Source organism: Equus asinus, chromosome 22, assembly GCF_041296235.1.
Source record: "Equus asinus isolate D_3611 breed Donkey chromosome 22, EquAss-T2T_v2, whole genome shotgun sequence".
NCBI lineage: Eukaryota > Metazoa > Chordata > Mammalia > Perissodactyla > Equidae > Equus > Equus asinus.
This window is the reverse complement of record NC_091811.1, coordinates 42,178,487-42,199,582: the sequence shown is the minus strand read 5'-3', so window position 1 is coordinate 42,199,582 and position 21,096 is coordinate 42,178,487. Positions and strand designations below refer to the sequence as shown.

Below are 21,096 nucleotides of genomic sequence, written 5' to 3'. Positions count from 1 at the left end.
ATACTTTACTTCAGAAAAAAATCATACTTCATTCAATCAATATAAGGGCAGAGCCAATGCCTGTTTGTTTTTAAATCTATTTATAAAATGGAAATTGGGCAATATGGATATATAGCTTTGTAGTTTTGATGAGAATAAGGTTCAAGTTATTACTGGAAATTCTGTGATGATTAGTGCCAAGTTTCCTAAATTAGAAAGAAAAAATTAAAATCAAATGTATTAGCATCATTTGCCCAATCGGTCATGTTAAGCATGTAATCCAGAATTGAGAACCCCAAGGATGGAGAGATGTCCCTAAAGACTTCTCTACTGCGTTGGCTCTCATCTTTCCGAGGGTCACATGAAGTGTTGGTTTGCTTTCTTCACTTATAAAATTTGCACTCAGTCAAGTTTTGTGGGAGAAATGACTGAAGAGATGATGGGATCACTAAGCTTTCTGCCTTTGCAGAGGACATATTGCTACTTCATACATCTTGATTTCCTTATTGCCTACATTGCTTTAGTCTATATTGTCTATATTGCTATATTGTCTATATTTAGTCTATATTTAGTCTATATTGCTAAAGTGCACTGGATAAACAATCCTATTTTATTTTCAAGCAATGATCGAATTGGATGGAGATGATGTAAGAGTTTCCTCCAGAGGAAAATATGCTGAAAGGGACATTGTGCAGGTAAGAAATTTAATGGAAATTATTTATTTTGTTCATTGTGAAGAGCCTGGTTAGCTCAGATTTGTAAATACACAAATTGAAATCAAGAGTCACAGGTTCTGTTTGATTTACTTGGTTGATTCTCTATGAGATGCATGTTAAGTAACAGGGCCTAGAATAAGGACCCAATTACTTCCCCTGTACTTTGAGTTCACTACATACAAAACAGAAATGTTGATGTGTCTTTTCTTACTTTATTATTACCAGAAAATATTACTGAGATCTTTAGTAAAATTAAAGGCTAAAAACATAATTTTTGTTGTTGTTGTTGTTGAGGAAAACTCACCCTGAGTTAACATCTGTTGCCAATCTTCCTCTTCCTGCTTGAGGAAGATTTGCCCCAAGCTGACAGTCTCCCTCTGTTTTGTATGTGGGTCGCTGCCACAGCATGGCTACCTAGTGGCTTAGGTCCACATGCGGGAACTGAATCCAGCTGCCAGAGCGGAGCGGGCCAAACTTGGGACCAGCCCCATAAAGGACTTTTTAATGATGCTTATCTGTTCATTATTTAGTCCTCAACAAAAACTAAATATATTCTAAGACAGCTGATGCATATCGAGTAAGTAAACTTAGTAGGAAAAAAAGGCAAAAATGTAGATATTTTCTTATTTCCCCTATAGATTATGGTTAGAAAAGTGGAGAAATAGATCTTAAAATTATATATAAATATATAAATTATATATAAAATATGTAAGCTATATATAATCATATATAAATAATGCATAACAATATAGCAGTATACAAAACATATATAATATGTATAATAAAGTATAATAATATTTATTGTATATATGATTCACAATTTTATTAGAATGAAGAAAAATACTTAAATACAACCTACTATTCCAGGAGCAAATAGAAAGAAAAGAATCAATAACCAATATAATTAAAATTTATAATTGAAAGCAAGGAATTAATTCAACTAAATTTCTGCATACTTCACAGTCACCTTATCCTTTAGGATGTCAAAAGCGAAGAAAGACTTTGAAGTACACCTTTTGAAATAGGAAAGGGAACAAGTTCTCAGTACCATTTAAGCATATGGTATAAAAGTTTTGGAGGTGCAAATAATTAACTTCAATATTATCTCCTAAATAATAACCTATACATTCACACGTAATACAGTTATTAAGAGAATTTAATTTGGAATCCAACAGAATTTGGCTCAAATCCTAGATTGTCCATTGTGATAATTTGGACAACCTTCTAAATTTCCGTGTTCTGGCATTGTTGTAAAGATTAAATGAGATAATGTATATAAAATACATTCCTGAAATAGAACTCAGTAAAATACAATAAAAAAAGATTAAAATAATTTGAAGAAGAAAATAATATAAAATAATCTGTAAATATGATAAACCAAAGATTAATGTTGATAAAGATTTAAAAAAGCATTGTTCTTCATCAGTCTGCAAAATTAAATTTTTTTAAAGTAATTTTATTGGGATTATAATGGTTTATAGCATTGTGTCATTTTGGGTGTACCTTATTGTTTATCAATTCCTGAATATACTTCATCATGCTCACCCCTAGTAGTCTAATTTTTATCCATCACCATAAATATGTGCCCCTTTGTCCCTTTCCACCCACCCCCGAACCCCTTCCCCTCTGTTAACCACTAATCTGTATTTGTTATCTTCCACATATGAGTGAAATCATGCAGTATTTGTCTTTCTCTGTCTGGCTTATTTCTCTTAACATCATACACTCAAGGTCCATCCATGTTGTTGCAAATGGGACAATTTTGTCTTTTTTATGGCTGAGTAGTATTCCATTGTATATATACACCACATCTTCTTTATCCATTCATTTGTAGTAGGGCACTAGGGTTGCTTCCACATCTTCACTATTGTGAATAACGCTGCAGTGAACTTAGGGGTGCATAAGTCTCTTTGTTTTGTTAATTTCAAGTTCTTTGGATAAATACCCAGTAGTGAGATAGCTGGATTGTATGGTATTTCTAGTTTTAATTTTGTGAGAAGTCTCCATACTGATTTCCATAGTGGCTGCACCAGTTTGCATTCCCGCCAGCAGTGTATGAGCCTTCCCTTTTCTTCACATCCTCTCTAACATTTGTTGTTTTTATGTCATGGTAGTTATAGCTGTTCTGACTGGTGTAAGGTGATATCTCATGTAGTTTTGATTTGCATTTCCTTAATAATTAGTGATGTTGAGCATCATTTCATGTGCCTGTTAGCTATCTGTATATCTTCCTTGGGAAAATGTCTGTTCATGTCCTCTGCCCATTTTCTCATCTGGCTGTTTGGTTTTCTTTTCTTGAATTGTATGAGTTCTTTATATATTTTGGAGATCAACCCCTTGTCTGATGAATGATTTGCAAGTATTTTCTTCTAGTTGGTGGGTTGTCTTTCCATTTTGTTCATGGTTTCCTTTGCTTTGCAAAAGTTTTCTAGTCTGATGTAGTCCCGTTTGTTAACTTTGTCTTTTGTCTCCCTTGTCTGAGTAGACATGGTATTCAAAAAGATGTGGTTAAGACCAATGTCAAGGAGTGTACTGCTTATATTTTCTTCTAGGAGTTTTATGGTTTCAGCTCTTATGTTCAAATCTTTAATCTATTTTGAGTTAATTTTTGTGTATGGTGCAAAAATAATAGTCTACTTTCATTCTTTTGCATGTGGCTGTTCGGTTTTCCCAACACCATTTATTCAAGAGACTTTCTTTCTCCATTGTATATTCTTGGCTATTTTGTCAAAGATTAACTGTCCATAGATGTGTGGTTTTCTTTCAGGGCTTTCAGTTCTCATCCATTGATCTGTTTGTCTGTTTTGGTGCTAGTACCATGCTGTTCTGATTACTATAGCTTTGTAGTATGTTTTGAAGTCAAGGATTGTGATGCCTCCAGCTTTGTTCTTTATTTTTCAGGGTTGCTTTGTCTATTCAAGGTCTTTTGTTGTTCCATATAAATTTTTGTATTCTTTGTTCTATTTCTGTGAATATTGTTCTTGGGATTCTGATTGGGATTGCATTGAATCTGTAGATTGCTTTGGGTAGTATGGACATTTTAACTGTGTTTATTCTTCCAACCCATGAACATGGAATATCTTCCCATTTCTTTATGTCTTCTTCAATTTCTTTTAATAATGTCTTATAGTTTTCAGTGTACATGTCTTTCACCTCTTTGGTTAAGTGTATTCCCAGGTATTTTATTCTTTTTCTTGCAATTGTAAATGGGATTATATTCTTGATTTCTCTTTCTGCTAGTTCATTGTTAGTGCCTAGGAATGCAACTGATTTTTTTGGATTGATTTTGTACCCTGAAACTTCACTGTAGTTGTTGATTATTTCTAATAGTTTTCTGGTGGATTCTTTGAGTTTTCTGTATATAGAATCATGTCATCTGCAAATAGCAAAAGTTTCATTTCTTCCTTTCCAATTTGGATTTCTTTTTGTCTTTTTCTTACCTAATTGCTCTGGCCAACACATCCAGTACCATGTTGAATAGGAGTGGCAAGAGTGGGCACCCTTGTCTCATTCCTGTTCTCAGAGGGATGGCTTTCAGTTTTTCACCATTAAGTATGATATTGGCTTGGGTTTGTCAAATTATGTTGAGGTATTTTCCTTCTATACCTATTTTAATGAGAGTTTTTATCATAAATGGATGTTGGATCTTGTCAAATGCTTTCTCTGTATCTATTGAGATGATTGTGTGATTTCTCATTTTGTTAATGTAGTATATCACATTGATTTGCAGATGTTGAAACATCCCTGCATCCCTGGAATAAATCCCACTTGATCATAGTGTACGATCCTTTTAATGTCTTGCTGTGTTCAGTTTGCCAATATTTTGTTGAGGATTTTTCCATCTATGTTCATCAGTGATATTGGCCTATAGTTTTCCTTCTTTGTGTTGTCCTTGTCTGGTTTTAGTGTCAGGGTAATGTTGGCCTCATAGAATGTGTTAGGAAGCATTCCATCTTCTTCAATTTTTCGTAATAGTTTGACAAGGATAGGTACTATATCTTCTTTGAATGTTTGGTAGAATTCTCCAGAGAAGCCATCTGGCCCTGGATTTTTGTTTTATGGGAGGTTTTTCATTACTGTTTCAATCTCTGTACTTGTGATTGGTCTGTTCAGATTCTCTATTTCTTATTGATTCAGTTTTGAAAGGTTGTATGAGTCTAGGAATTAATCCATTTCTTCTAGGTTATCGAATTTGTGGGCATACAGTTTTAAGTAGTATTCTCTTATAATCCTTTGTATTTCTGCAGTACCTGTTGTAATTTCTCCTCTTTCATTTATAACTTTATTTGAGGCTTCTCTTTTTATTGGTGAGTCTGGCTAAGGGCTTTTCAATTTTGTTTATCTTTCAAAGAACCAGCTCTTATTTTCATTAATCCTTTTTACTGTCTTTTACGTCTTTATTTCATTTATTTCTGCTCTGACTTTTATCATTTCCCTCCTTCTGCTGACTTTGGGCTTTGTTTCTTCTTCTTTTTCTAGCAGTGTTCAGTGCATTTTAAGATTACTTATTTCAGATTTTTCTTCCTTGTTGAGGTGGACCTGTATTGCTATGAATTTTCCTCTTATGACTGCTTTTGTTGCATCCCGTAAGATTTAGTATGTTGTATTTTCATTTTTGTTTGTCTACAGGTATTTTTTAGTTTACCCTTTGATTTATTCAGTGATCCAATTGTTGTTCAATAGCATGTTGCTTAGTCTCCACATATTTCTGACTTTCCAGGATTTTTTTCTTGTGCTTGATTTCTATCTTCATAGCATTGTGGTCATAAAAGATGGTTGGGATGATTTCAATCTTCTTAAATTTATTGAGGCTTGCCTTGTTTACCACCAGATGGTCTATCTCTTTGAGAATGATCCATGTGTACTTGAGAAGAATGTATATTCTACTGCTTTCAGATGGAATGTTCTGTATATATCTATTTAGTCCATCTGGCCAAGTCTTTCATTTAAATCAACTATTTTCTTGTTGACTTTATGTCTGGATGATGTGTCCATTGATGTGAGTGGGGTGTTGAGGTCCCCTTTTGTGTTGCTGTTAATTTTTCCCATTAGGTCTGTTAATAATTGCTTTATGTACTTTGGTGCCCCTGTGTTAGGTGCATATATATTAATAAATATTGTGTCCTCTTGGTGAAATGTCATTTTTATGATTATATACTGCCCCTCTTTGTCTCTCATTGTCTTTTTTAACTTGAAATCTGCTCTGTCTGATAAAAGTATGGCAACACCTGCTTTATTTTGTTGGCCATTAGCTTGGAGTATTGTCTTCCATCCCTTCAGTCTAAGCCTATGTTTGTCCTTGGAGCTGAGATGCGTTTCCAGGAGGCAGCATATTGTTGGGTCTTATTTTTTAATCCATCCAGCTATTCTGTGTCTTTTGATTGGAAAATTCAATCCATTTACATTTATAGTGATTATTGATATATGAGGGCTTAATACTGCCATTTTATCTCTTGTTTTCTGGTTGTTCTATGTTTCCATTGTTTCTCTTCCTTTGTATTTCTGACTGCCATTTCATTTTGGTGGTTTTCTGAGGGGGATTTCTCAGTTTTCCCTCTTTTTGTGAATTGTGGCTCTGGTCTAATTTTTTCTTTTTGAGGAAGATTAGCCCTGAGCTAACTACTGCCAATCCTCCTCTTTTTGCTGAGGAAGACTGGCCCTGAGCTAACATCTATGCCCATCTTCCTCCACCTTGTGTGTGGAACACCTACCACAACATGGCTTTTGCCAAGCGGTGCCAAGTCCGCACTCAGGATCTGAACTGGAGAACCCCAGGCCACCGAGAAGTGGAACATGTGCACTTAACTGCTGCACCACCAGGCAAGCCCCATGCTCTAATTTTTTGTTTAGTGGTTACCATGAGGATTGTATGGAAGATATTGGAGATTAGATAGTCCATTTTCTCATAGCCTCTTATCTCCATTAACCTAAGCACGTTTCTTCCCTTTCCTCTCCCCTTCTGAGTAATTGCTGTTACAAATTGTTCTGTTTTTAATTTTGTGAGTTTGTGGCTAAGTTGAAGTGTTTATCATTACTTTTGATGCTTTCTTTCCCTTTCTCTTTTAAGTTATAATTGGGTCTTTGCCTCCCTACTCTGGTAGAGAGCTGCAGGTTTCTGATCATGTTTGTCTATTTATCTTCTGAATCAGAGCTTTGTAGACTTTTGCCTTTTTGTTGCTGGTGTGAGGGCATCTTTAATTATTCCTTGTAGGGGAGGTCTAGTGGTGATGAACTCACTCAGCTTTTGTTTATCTGGGAAAGCTTTTATTTTTCCATCATATCTGAAGGAAAGTTTCGCTGGATAGAGTATTCTTGGCTGAAAGTTTTTGTCTTTCAGTATTTTGAATATGTCATTCCATTCTCTCCCACCCTGTAGGGTTTCTGCCAAGAAATCTGCTGAAAGCCTGGTATGGTTCCCTTTGTAGGTTATTTTCTTCTGCCTTTCTGCTCCTAATATTTTTTCTTTATCAGTAACGTCTGCTATTTTTACTATTATATGCCTTGGAGAAGGTCTTCTAGGATTGATGAAGTTGGGCATTCTAATAGCTTCATTTATTTGTAAATCCTGAACCATCTCCAGGTTGGGAATGTTCTCAGCAATTATTTCTTTGAACAAACTCTCTTCTCCTTTTTCCCTCTCTTCTCCCTCTCAAGTACCTATCATCCTTATGTTGCTTTTCCTAATTGAGTTGGATGTTTCTTGAAGAATTCCTTCATTTTTTAAAAATCTTATCTCTGTCTCCTCCTCCTCCTGTAGAATTTCTACATTTTTATCCTCTAGAAGACTACTTCTTTCCTCCATAAGATCCGTTCTATTTCTGAATGATTCTAGATTATTTTTTTATTTTATTAATTGTGTTTTTCATATCCAGAACTTCTGCTTGATTTTTTTTTTATAGTTTCAATGTCTTTGGTGGACAGATTCATTTTATTGCTGAGCTCCTTGAATTGTCTTTCTGTGTTTTCTTATAAGTCGTTGAGTTTCCTTATGAAAGCTATTTTGAATTCTCTGTCAATTAGCTTGTAAATTTCTGTGTCTTCAGGGTTGGTTTCTGGAGAATTGTCCTTTTCCTTCTGGTCTGAATTGTTGCTGCAGTTTCTCATGGTGCTTGATGAACTAATCTTTTGTTGGGGCATTTGTGGCATTCTTAGGATGCAGATTCCACCTGTTACCGCTAGGGGGAAACAGGAGCAGAGTTTCTGGTGCCACCCTGTCTGCTGGAGGCTGTAGGGGTATTATGGGTGCTTGTCCCGGACTGGGATGTGTTCAGGCGCTTGTGTGGACTGTGCTTGGCAGGTGGGGATTCCTTTCTGGACAGAGTTAGTAACACTCTCTGGCGCCTCAGGGGCATTATGAACTCCCCCTCCCCACCAGGAAGGTGATCACCAGTAAGCTAAAAGCTGCCACTGCCTCTTCCCACAGCCACTGGTACACATTCCCTCTTTCAGGGCTCAGCAGCACTTGAACACTCAAGTGTGTGGGGCCTGGGCTGTGTTCCCCCCAGCATGTACGTCTGCTGCAGCCTTTACTTGAGGTCCATGGGTCCACTGTGCTTGGGGGGTTGGGCTTCCTCACTGGGACCTGGGCTAGGGCCACTCCTTGACACTGCAGGGGCACAATGAACTCCCTCTCCCCACCAGGAAGGTGAACCCAAGCGGGCTCAAGGCTGCTGTGCCTCTTCCCACAGCAGCCCAGGACACATTCCCACTTTGAGGGCTCAGCAGCATTATGAGCGCTCACTTGGGCCTGGAGTGTGCTTGCCCCAGTGTGTAGATCTGCTGCAATCTCTGTTTATGGTCCACGGGGCTGCTGAACTTGGTGGGCAGAGATTCCTCACTGAGACCTGGGCTAGGGCCGCTCCTTGGTGGCACGGGGGCATGATTGGCTCCCCTTCCTCACCAGGAGAATGAAAGCAATCATGAGCGCAGGCAAAGGTTGCTGCCACCTCCTCCTACAGTTGGCCCAGTGTGTGTTCCCACTTTCGGAGTGCTTGCATGCCAGGCTGGAAAGCATTCATGTGTGTTCACAGGGCTGCAAGGGGAGAGCAGGTCATGCTCACCACTCTCTGCCACTTCCCAGGGTGTCAGTTCATCCATCCTCAGGTGTATAGCTGTGTATGTCTCTCAGGCATCCTGTTGGGCTTCCTCCATTAGTCAGTAAATGTACACTTAGTTGTAATTCAAAAGAGGGAGAAACAAAGGGAACAACTCACTCCACCATGTTGCTGATGTCAATCCCAAAATTAAATTTTAAAATAGAAATATCTGTATGACAGTTTTTTTTAAAAAAATTAAATATTATTTAAGTTTTTTAGCCTAACGTTTTTGGTAAAGTAAAAAGCACACACACATGAATGATTAGGTTAAAAGTAGCTGAGAGGTGCTGGCCTGGTGGCATAGTGGTTAAGCTCACACACACCACTTCAGTGGCCCCACGATCATGGGTTCAGATCCCAGAACCTACACACCACTCATCAAGCCATGCTGTGGTGGTGTCCCACATATAAAGTGGGAGAAGATTGGCACAGATACTAGCCCAGGGACAATCTTCCTCAAGCAAAAAAAGAAAAAAGCAGCTGAGAAAGGGAACATGTTGATGTCGTCATCTGTTTAAGAATCCCACTGTGTTTTGTTTTCATAATTAGACACATGATTATTCAACTTAACCTCATTAGCATAATTATAGGTCCAAGTAATTACACTTCATCTAAAAGCTCTCCATAATGTCTGCCTCACAGTTTCCAAAAAATCAAATTACTGGAGAGAAGTATGAATGTGAAGTCCTTTAGAATGTGTTATGTTGCTGTTATAATGCATTTTTACAAAATTAACAGAGACACCCCATATCTCATAGAGTCATCTAAATGATGCTTATGGGAAACTTGGTATTACTTTCTCCTTTAAGAGATAGTTAAGATTGCTCACGTCATTAAGGTTTCCTTTAAAAGGACTGATATGTTAGTGACAACCAACAGTCATACCTATTAGCATTTATAAAATAAAAATGCCCTTGATCATGAAAGTATTTAGCCTCTCAGTGGATATACTACATTGGACAGATTATTGAGATAGGACCCAGATCTATGAAATTATATTGTTGTCCCTCTGATCTTGAACAAGTCAATAAATTTCTCTGAGCCTTTATTTCATTATCTCTAGACTTTAAATTCTTTCATCTCTGCTCTTTCTATGCTGTTTTGAGTCTCAGAGGAAGTAGCACATGAAAATACTTTAATATTTAGCAGTATAAGAGATATATTAGTATAATTGTATGTTTCTTCACCTTGAAGGTCAGAGTCCTTGAGATCAGTCTATCACCATAAAGTGACAGTGGGATCCTCAATGATTTTGAAGGTACCTGGGGCTATAGCTGAACACTCAAGAGATTCTAACACATAAAGTTGAACTGAAAGAGTGATTGGATATTACAGATACCAAATAGGAAATTAAAATTTCCCCAGAGAATTAGTAGCCTCCTGAATGAAAATGACATCTTGAGTTACACGCCTCCTTTTAGTTAAGGAGATTTGACGCACCCTTTTCAAATTTCATGGAAAAGTTCCTAAATGGTGGTTGGTCTTTTAAAAACAGTAAGCAAGATAATTGTATATCACATTGTGTTGAAGAAGAATTAGCATCCTCTCTCTTACCTTAAGTCAGGTTTTAAAAACATTCCACCATCACATTTTCCAGGTTCTACCATCCACTAAAATGTTCTCAAAATGAGTTATTTTCAAGAGTGGAAATAATCTTGAATACTTAGAATATTGGGGTTGCAAGGGCACACCAAAGATAACATTGTCAATCTCCCCATCGTCAGAAAATATCAAAGCCATTGTAATCAATGCTGTAAACACTGCTGACTAAGCTATTATCGGAAAATTGGGTCTTTTTAGGTTCTCTTACTTTTTTGCTACTTTTGATGTCTTACATCTTGAAGCTAACCGCATTAATGCACTGCAAGTGAAACCTTAGTTTCTTAAATGGACAAACAAAAGCCTAAGCCTGCAAAATAATAACAAAGCCTAAGGTAGCTGAGTTTCAGCAGAAAGTTGAGGGTAGTAAATGGGGTTTTCATTATTATGTCAAATCTTAAGTGGCATCCAACTTCTTCATATAATAATGATGTTTAATCATGTATTAGGCCCTTAATATACTAGGCAGGCTAAGAGCTATAGCGTTACTTCCCTCTATCCTTAATTGAGTGTTAAGACAGGTACTTTGATTACCACATTTTACAAAAGAGGATAGAAGTTTAATTCCTATTGTCAATAGTCACATAGCTAGTAAGAAGTGGAGTCAGGATTTAATCTTAAAATATCTGATTCTAAAATTCTTAAGAAATGTTCTGTATAACTTTGATCTAAAACCCAAGCATAACATTTAAGAATCTTCATGACCTGACCCCAATTTTCCTCTTTAACTAAACATTCGCACACACGCATGCGCACACACTGTCTAGACAAATAAGACTACTAACGGTCTTTATATCACACATTTGTATTGTTTTGGCTCTTATTTTCTCCTGTTTTACCTGGAATACTCTTTCTCTTCATCTGTGCCAATTAAGATCCTACATTTTGAAATTTCCCACTCTACAGCCTTTCACAAAGCCCTCTCTCCACACACCTAAACTAATTTCTCCTTTCTTTCACTTTATTCACATATCACTTTCTAACTTCCTGAAAATACTGGACACTTTTTGCCTGATAGTAACTTATAAATAAGGAAACTGAGTCCCAAGATGGGATGTTAAAAAACTTGGGAAAAATTCTTTAAGTCATAAATTGGTAGATCCAAATTTCTAACAGAGTTCTGATTCTAAAACTCATGGTGTCTCTGTTATAATACACCTATTCTCCCAAACGGTAAAATTCTAATGAAGATTATTAGGATCTGTTTTCCTTTTCATAATACTGTAGTGGTTAATATGACAGAGTCAGATCAATTTGGGTTTAAATAATGACTCTGATATTTATAACTGCCTAATCTTGGGTAAGTTAATTAAACTCTCTAAGTTTCGGTTTCCTCTTCTATAAATTCAAAATATGGATAAAGTGCTTACAAAAATTAAATGAGATATTATACTGTCTTTTAGCAGAAGGCCTCCCACCCACCAGTTGCTCAATAAATGGATTAATGTCAGTATCAGTTATTATTATTAGTTACTACATTGGCATAGTCTGGTGGGAAGGCATTTTTATGTCACTATTTCATAGTAGCTGTACCTTGACATGAGACACTGTAGTCAGCTTTATATGTGATTATATTCGTTGCCTCAAGATTCAATCTCATATGACTATAGTATAAGCAGTAAGCAGGATGAGATCCTGTGGTTGTTATTCTAAATGTTAAATGAGTTATTTTCATAAATCAATATATGCGGAAGGTTTTCTCCACGTTTGTTTGTGTTGTGGATTGGCCATTGTGTATAGTGCAATGTCATTTCTCCTGGCTGCATGCAGCTGCTGGCCAACCTATCATTTCCTTAAAAATTATATTTAAATCATATTTTCCATTAAAAGGAGAATAATAACCTTGAAGGCTTAGACTTGAAAATGGCTAATGGAGCTCCGCACAGTAGGAACAATCAAGTAAAATTGAGCAGAACAGCAACTAAAAGCCTATTTGCCCAAACTGATTCAAACTTGTTTTCACAAATAGGCAAGGCCAGCCGCCAGAGCAGCCATGTGGAACATTTTCCTTGTACTGAATAGATGCTAAAAAAAAAAAAAAAGATGTAGAGTATCAAAGATATAGCACATTTCTATGAACAGAGTGCATTTATTGGTATTCTTCATAGGAATGAGATAAATTAGTGCAAAGTGAAAATTGATTTATTCCTCTAAACTGAACATTTTAAGGGGCCAGGTTAAATTGTGGCAGAAGTCAGTGATCAACAAGTGCTCACAAATGCCTGGGCCTTATTCTGAACAGGAGGTCCTCAGAGATCAGAGACCAGAGATCAGAAATGGGCAATTAAAAGAGACAATAAACACAGTGGTCTGAGGAGTTGAGTGGAAAACTGGTTGTAGAAGGATATTGAACAGTTGTCCAAGAAGAAACGGGGCATATTTTGTCATGAAAACTGTAAGATTCTACATTAATAAGCAGCAAAGGAGATGAAGTCACTTCCCGTTTTCATCTCTCACTGAGGAGAGTAGCTGTTGACATAACCGAAGAGATGAATGTTCCTTTGGAAAAAGTTTAGATAATTTAGGTTAATGAGTAGAAAGTTCTCAACATGTTTTTGTCTACTCCCAAAACACATGTGGGATGGGGTGTACTCATCTTGATAGCAGTAACTTGCTATGACAGTGATTCTTAATCCAGGGCTGGGGGGGAGCAAGGTCCCTTAACACTCAAGGGGCATAGCAGGATCTGTGCCCCTACTTAACAACCTTAAGTTAAATGTGATATATATTTGCCTGCTTGGCTGAAAACTAAGATTTCTTTTACCCATTATTTATAAACATATTTTAAAGATGAGTAGAACTACATGTATGTTGAGAACAGTGATTGTGAATCTTAGTTTTGACATTCCAGAGTATCACAACATTCTTTAAAATGAATTTTAATTTGCTTCAATAAAATAAATTAGGACATCTTATAGCATTTGCTGGAAAGGTGAAACAACGGGTGTTGTAAAATAACAGAAAGGCCAGGAATTACTGTGTTAGATTACGACATTGGTATTGTACCTAAATTTGAAAGAGATAAAATTGATAAGAATATTTAATTTTTAATATTAATGTAAATAAAAAACTATTAAAAATAGATCATATTTATATTGAATATATAAATGTATAAAGGCATAAATGGATGAATAGTCATAATAATGATGAATGACAGCTATGACATATAGTACATATTATGAGTTGGACACTGTTTTAAGCACTTTATACGTTAACATTTAATTCAACAACCTAATGAAGTAGGTATTATTATCATTATACTCATTTTATGGAAGAGGAAACTGAGGCAAAGAGTGGAAAGTAACTTGTCCAAGATTGTGCAGGTAATAAGCAGCAGAACCAGCCTCTGAACCTGGGAAATCTAATTGCAGAGTTTGTACAAATAGGGGTAAAAAAGATAAATGAGTTTAATGTCCATGGTGTAGGAGAAAGATAAAGAATCAAATGAACATATTAGAGCAAAGCTAAGCAAAGGAAAGACACAAGCAGGTGGGAGCTCCCCTTTCCCTAGAGAAGTGTCAACTGTTTGCCAGAGGTGCTGTCATTTCCCTGAAATGTAGGTATTAGCCACAGATTTTTGAAAAACTGAACTCTGTTAAAAAAATAGTTTAAAAGATAATTACACGTTTACTAACTGTACCAACATTACTCAATGTTTATTTTTAAAATACTATGCCTTTTAAAATACACATGAAATAAACTACAGCTACAATTAGGTATCTTTTTCTCATTAATCCCTAACTATGTTGATTCCTATTTTCTCATTTTTCTAATTAGAGTTTCAGAGTGAAAAATAAATCTTAACTTTTTTGGCACCTCTTTGGTTTTTTGTCAAAAATGTCAAGACGTGTGCAAAGTTAGATAATATGACTTCACAAAAGTTCACGTCCGCCTAGTTCTCTCCTCAGCTGAAGATTATATTCGCTCTGTTAGCTTTTTCTTACCCTTACTTAGCTACCTCCAGGGCTAAGGGAAAGATTTGTCACCTTCCTATCACACTTTTCTAAAAGCTGTGCTGAGTTTCCTCCTGTCAGCAAGACAGATAGGGTGAAATGAGAGTCGTAGAGGTATGCTTCTGCCTACAGTGAGTCTTATTTTAAAAAGAAAGGAGTGATTTTCAGCTCTTCCTTACAAGAGCCTGCTCTTACTGCATGAAAGGCATTACACCTGCTATTTGATTTCTTAAAATGTTAACTTGCCAACCTGGCCATTTTAAAGCCTACTTCTTAATAACAGTTGTTTTCTGAAAGCACATCTTGATAAATGCTTAAATCAAAAGTAAGTTTTTCGAAATAAATTGTGTTTACAGTTGTGTTACAGTATGAGATGGAAATGTGCTCACTCTCCAGAGGAAAGAAAGTGATTTAGTTCAAACGTTTAAATATTATACTTTAGAAATTGTTCGACATCTTAGAATGTCTTCACTGTGTCTTTTCTCTAAGACCTAAAATTAATGTGTTCCCAAACTATCACAACATTAACAGTTCCCATCATTTCCAAGTTGCTTCAAGAATCATCATGCCTCTAAGGGGAAATTGAACTAATGCCCTCCAATAGCACAATGGTTATTAACTTAAGTAACCATTATAAATGAGAATGAAATCAGGCAATCTATTGCCAGAGTATTTGGTGTTGAGCTGATAAGGGCTCTCACATAATTGCTTATATAGAGATATAGCAATCATTTTTATATGATATAAAAATAAGAATGATGATACCTCAATAAAAAATATACCAAAATCTCACGCTGAGTGCTTTCTTTCTTTTGCCTTTCCACATAACATAAGGAAAACCAACATTTGGGGCAAGACTCAATGTACTCAATGAATATTTCAGGTTCCTAGTAATATGAACTGTGTGGGTTTTCTATTCATTGTCCATGTGAGCTGATGTTCTGTTAGTGCCATTGAGTCGATTCTGACTCCTGGTGACCCTGTGTGCAGCACAGCTGTACACCGCCCAGTCTTTTAGCTTCATCCTCTCACCTTCTGGCACTATATCAATCAATGGTCTGCTGCTAGTCATAGGGTTTTCATGGCCAATTTTTTTGGAAGTGGGTGGCCAAGTCCTTCTTTCTAGTCTGTCTTAGTCTGGAAGCTTCACCAAAACCTGTCCACCATGGGTGACCTTGGCCAGTATTTGAAATGCCGGTGGCATAGCTTTCAGCATCACAGCAACATGCAGCAGCCACAGTATGACGATGGTTCGCTAACTGGAAACAAACCCAGGCCTCAGCAGTGAGAGCAGCAAATCTTAACCACTAGACCACCAGGGCTGGTCCTTGATGTTCTAGTAACAATTAAAAATACTTATGTGTTTAGGGCTCTTTAACAACACACACTATTTTTTTCTTTTTACCCTGCATTGGGTAATATTTCCACGTTGAAAGCTGAATTAGTCATCTATTAACTCCATTTGACAAGAAACTGAGCCCTGAAGAGGTTCAGTGCTCCATCCTATTGGGAGTCAGGCTAGGTACAGAACTCAAAACTGCAGAACACACGTAGCAACACAAAGGGCTTATCAGGACCAGGAGATAGGAGTTTTTGGAGGAAAACAACACAGAAAATGATTACATACCTTTTAGATAAAGTGCATATTGGAAAGGTTTGGTCACTGTTATCCCTATTTGTAATGAATCAAATATTTTTAAAATACATCGTAATTGTTATCCATCTCACCATTATCCTGGGCTCCTCTGATTCTGCTGCAATTAAACCTTTACCTCTGCTGATATTTATGTCTATTAAATAGCATGCTAAAGTCTGTGAAATAACTTTCTTTCACCTCTGTTTTAGTTCGTGCCGTTCAGGGATTATATTGACAGAAGCGGAAACCACATCCTGAGCATGGCTAGATTGGCTAAAGATGTCCTCGCTGAGATCCCTGAGCAGTTTCTCTCCTACATGAGGGCCCGAGGAATCAAGCCATCACCCGCGCCTCCGCCGTACACCCCGCCTACACATGTGTTACAGACTCAAATATGACTGTGCTCCGAAATGCTAATGTTAACTACACATCTCTTATAACTGCTGAGTCTTCTTTGCTCCTGGTGCTCTGTCATGAACCAGGGAATGAGAAACTTTTCTCGGTTGGGTTTCAGCAGTACTGGTTAATATGCTTTCTTGGATCCAAAATTAATTCTCCTCCTAAACCAAAACTGTAAATATGGTTGTTGCATGGGCAACAGAAAAGTTGTTTAAATGCTTGAAGCAAAATATGGATGTCTTCTCTGAATCTTTAACTTTTTTTTTTTTTGGACAGAAACAGCTAATTTCCAATGTATTGTTGGGAAAAAGCACAAACTATGTTTTTAACTCAAATATTGTCCTCGACTGCTGTGTATATAGGAAGGCAGTCTGTTTATCAATGTTTACATGTTACTACTTTTTAAATTTCAATACTTTTATAAATGTTCTTAAGAATAAGAGTTTTGAATATTGAATCCTATGTCTTCTAAATTGCAATAGCTATCATCACAAGAGCAATATCTCTTTGAATGACTGTCTGGACAAATACCATTGCAAACAAGGGAAAGGAAAGATGCTTTCATATTTCTCAATAAGTGAATTGTCTTACAAAGCTCCATCTGCTTAGGAATCAGTTTCTCTGCACTGTTTGCCAAGTATGGGAGTTTAAGCTGAGCAGATGTGGATCCTGTAAGAACATGCATCTTTCATGGTGTTTGGGTTCTAAATTTAGACTGCAGTCAGTTTATGTTTTGTAATGCTAAGTAGAAATAATAAAAAGTCAAACATCGTGAACTGTAAATGCACAGAAAATACTTTGTGTAAAAAGTAGCGTCTTTATATTATAATGCTATTTAGAAAGACTAAAACCCAGAATATTTAACTGTGAACTATGTAGCAGAAGTTTTCAACTTTTTATTCCATTCTGCCTTGTCTAGATATTTTAATTCAAAGGGATACTGGCTCTCTTGATTTGGATTCCTTGTAATCGCCTTTCCACATTGCCACGCAGGGTGCACAGGCTGGAAGTTTTTGTGAAATTCCCAGTTAAATACACAACCATGTGACTTAGTGCACAACACATTTGTGAAATGATCTACTCCTCTATCCTGATCTGCCTGTCCACAATTAATTGTAAAGAGTTTTTGCATGTACAGTTTTTACAAGAATTACAGTTTTGTGACATTGTGTCTAAACTTAAGCATTTCTTTAGAACAAATGGCCTTAAATTCTCACAGAATTCCTGGAAATGATTGTGAATTGCCTTCAAATAATAGAAAAGTGTATTTATTTTTTTCTTTTGTGTCAACAATGTAACTGCTTTATAATATTTTTCCTTACTTATACCCTATTTACTACTTGATTTATTTCTACTGTATGTTGTTCTCTTTGTCCCAAGTTGACTTAGGGTGACTTTTATAAGCATGAAACTATTTTACTGAAAAGAAAAATATATACATCCACATATCTAACAGTATCAATGTTATATAATTATGTAATATTAAATTGTCCATTTTTAAGTATGTATTAAAATCTTTAAAAAGGATAACTATTTGCTCTGTAAATTTTATGTATGAATGACATGGAGTCTGATGATTTCTTTATTGATCTTAAATATTTATGTCAGTATAGTTTATTAACCTACAGATTTTTTATTTACCTTCATTCATCAGTCCAAAAAACAAAAATAAATAAGATCAATATTCTTTCCTGCTTCTCAAACATCAGTTATTTTTCCTTGAACTGATCAGAGAAAATGAGAGATGTGTACTTTCTTATCTAATAAGTGTGTGTCCAAACCCAGTGGGGGTAGATGGCTAAGTTACAAATCTTATCCTTTGTATGGCTGAGAATAATCATCAGAAACATATGTGATGTTAATTCTCTATGTAAGATTAGAACATACCTAGTCTTTTCTCTTCGTTGCATAAATGAAGAAACCAAGACTGAAGGGGTTGAATGATTTATCCAAGACTATATAGCTCATTACCATTGCAAAAATACTTAGATTTTGTGAGTTGCCATTAGGGGCTATGCAATGCAAAGTCTCAGAGACATATTCCATAAACGCAAATGCATGTCAATAGTTGCACGTACAAACTAGGTATCTGGAGTATTTAGACATGAAAGTAATGAGAAACAAGAAAGGTATGTATTGAGAGAAGAGTGATAGCTCCAAGTCATCAAAGCTGCAGCAGAAAGCAGACTATGACTGGGCACCCTCAAGAACCCTGGAGGATGTCTTATCTGTCTTATGCTGTCTCGTCTCTGTAATCCAATTTTCTCCCTCTCTGATGAAAATGATTTTAACTCCAGGATGAACCCTCAGCCTTCTCTTCAAGTATCTCCATCACCTGGTCTCACCCAGTTATATAACATCAATTTCCATCGCTTCCCAAATGCATATTAAAATTATCCAGACTTGTCTCATCACTTTTCTCCAACCAATCTGAGTTCCTTTGGAAACTCGGGCATAGTTCATACTCTTTCCTTCCATCAGGCTCTCTCCTTAGGCCTCCATCTAGAATACCCTTTGCATCTTCTAGCTCCAGCCCCAACTCCTCTTGATCATGTTCTTTTAAGACGTCAGCTACCAATAATCAGTACTTTCTATGAAGTCATCTTTGCATTGCATTTTAGCAGATTTGTTACCTCATATTACTTATAAACTATTTTTCTTTGTCTAGGTCATCTTGTCTCCCCAACACCAGGGAGTATGATTTAATGGCAACTGGATATAGGTAAATTTTAAAAGCTTCCCAGTTTACTGTGATGTGTGAGCAGGGTCTCTACCTGCTGCCATTAAAGAGCATGGGATGACTCAATCACTGCTTTTAAAATTCCCTCTCCCAGCATGTAATAGGGGGAGAAAAGAAGAGGTGGATATAATTGTGAATGGTGTTTTATGTGTGGGAGTAGGGCTGGAGTAAACATTATTTTATTCTTCAGACTTAATGAAGATAATTAGGTGGACTCGTGTACTTTTTTTAATACTGTGTCTTATCATCAGCTTAGGATGTAAAGAGATTTCTCTCAAAAGGATGAGGTTGATGTGGTTATTTCTCAAAGGACCACCAACTGCCAAAGATTTTTCTGAAGAGTGTGCCTTTTCCTTTCAACATGTGTGCATTTTAACTGTTATGCCTTTGTGTTACTTTTTTTTTTTTTTTGAGGAAGATCAGCCCTGAGCTAACTGCTGCCAACCCTCCTCTTTTTGCTGAGGAAGCCTGGCCCTGAGCTAACATCTGTGCCCATCTTCCTCTACTGTATTATATATGGGATGCCTACCACAGCATGGCTTTTTGCCAAGCGGTGCCATGTCCGCACCCGGGATCCAAACCGGTGAACCCCAGGCCTCCGAGAAGCAGAACATGTGCACTTAACCGCTGCACCACCAGGCCGGCCCCACCTTTGTGTTACTTATATCTGTAACTGACACAAAATGGTAGTACACTTAATAAAACCTCAAAGACTAATTTCTGTCATTAGCACAAATTAGGTACGCTTCCTAATAAAGAAACAGAGCTGAGGATCAAATCAGTTTCCTTTGAGTGCCTGTGGTATCATTTAGTAAAGACTGGAAGGGTGGAAATCTATTTGTAACATGTACATGTGTACGGAGATCTCCCATCAGTTTGTCACAGATAGTTTAGAGTCATCTTGCAGTTGGCTTACAGGTGTACCCTTTGGGGTATTGGGGGTTCCCAGCCTCCAGCATCGTCTTATGCTAACTTCAGGATGTTTTACAAATATTCCTTTTTTAAATGTATATCTTGACTGAGAAAGTCAGGAAAGCCCTGCCTTACAGAGATTATTTCTCAAATAATCTTTGCTTATGATAGGTTCAACCTTTAATTTTTTTTTACTTAGATACCCTAGTATATTTATACTACAGTTAAGCTGGAATAATGTTCCATATACAACTCCATGACAAATCTACTGTGGAAAGCAAGGCCCGGAGGAATAAGCTGTGAGTGTCCTCATGAGAATCTCAAGTTTACATCCATCATGCACATCTTTTTACATTGCGCTATAGAATTTCTAAGAAAACTTTCTTGCCTTTTCTATCATTGTATTTACAAGCATTCTGCCACTCACCGAAAGAATGGATTCCTTAATCTGTATCACCAGATGACCCACAGGACATGGAAGCATAAAAATCAAAGGGATTCAAAGTTGATGGTTATTTCCCTCAGAATAAACACAATTCTAGATGACTTCCCCTCCTCCTCAGCTTTGCTGTGCCCCTCCCCATCTCCCCACCAAATATTCCTCCATTTGCTCTGCTGATCCTTGAAAATCATCTAACGACAGGCAAACCCTTTCATTCCACAAAAATATAGGGAGGTGCTGAGATGAAAGACATGGAACTTTTAAGAATTAATAAGCACAATTTTAGAAACATACTGATGTACTTATTTGCACCAAGACTTTTTTTCCCCAAAGATTGGCACCTGAGCTAACATCTGTTGCCAGTCTTCTTCTTCTTTTTTTTTCGTCTTCTCCCCAAAGCCCCCCCAGTACATAGTTGTATATTCTACTTGTTGGTCCTTCTGGTTCCGCTATTTGGGATGCCACCTCAGCATGGCTTGATGAGCGGTACTAGGTCCATGCCCAGGATCTGAACCCGTGAAGCCCTGAGTTTTCGAACTTAACCACTTGGCCACTGGGCCAGCCCCAAGACGTTTTTTGTAAAAGGCTTTTCCTCATCAGATCTTTTCTTAAGATATGATTTTG

At 36.8% G+C, this 21,096-nt stretch overlaps 1 protein-coding gene across 1 annotated transcript in view; it reads left to right on the top strand.

Moving 5' to 3' along the window:
- The window catches only part of CPNE8 (copine 8), a 209,546-nt gene extending 191,638 nt beyond the window's left edge, over nucleotides 1–17,908 (top strand). The window contains exons 19-20 of the mRNA XM_014868145.3: nucleotides 601–674; nucleotides 16,189–17,908. Coding sequence (XP_014723631.1) covers nucleotides 601–674; nucleotides 16,189–16,377 — 263 coding nt within the window. The 3' untranslated portion in view covers nucleotides 16,378–17,908. The remainder of the gene's footprint in view (nucleotides 1–600; nucleotides 675–16,188) is intronic.
- Nucleotides 17,909–21,096: the final 3,188 nt, after the last annotated feature.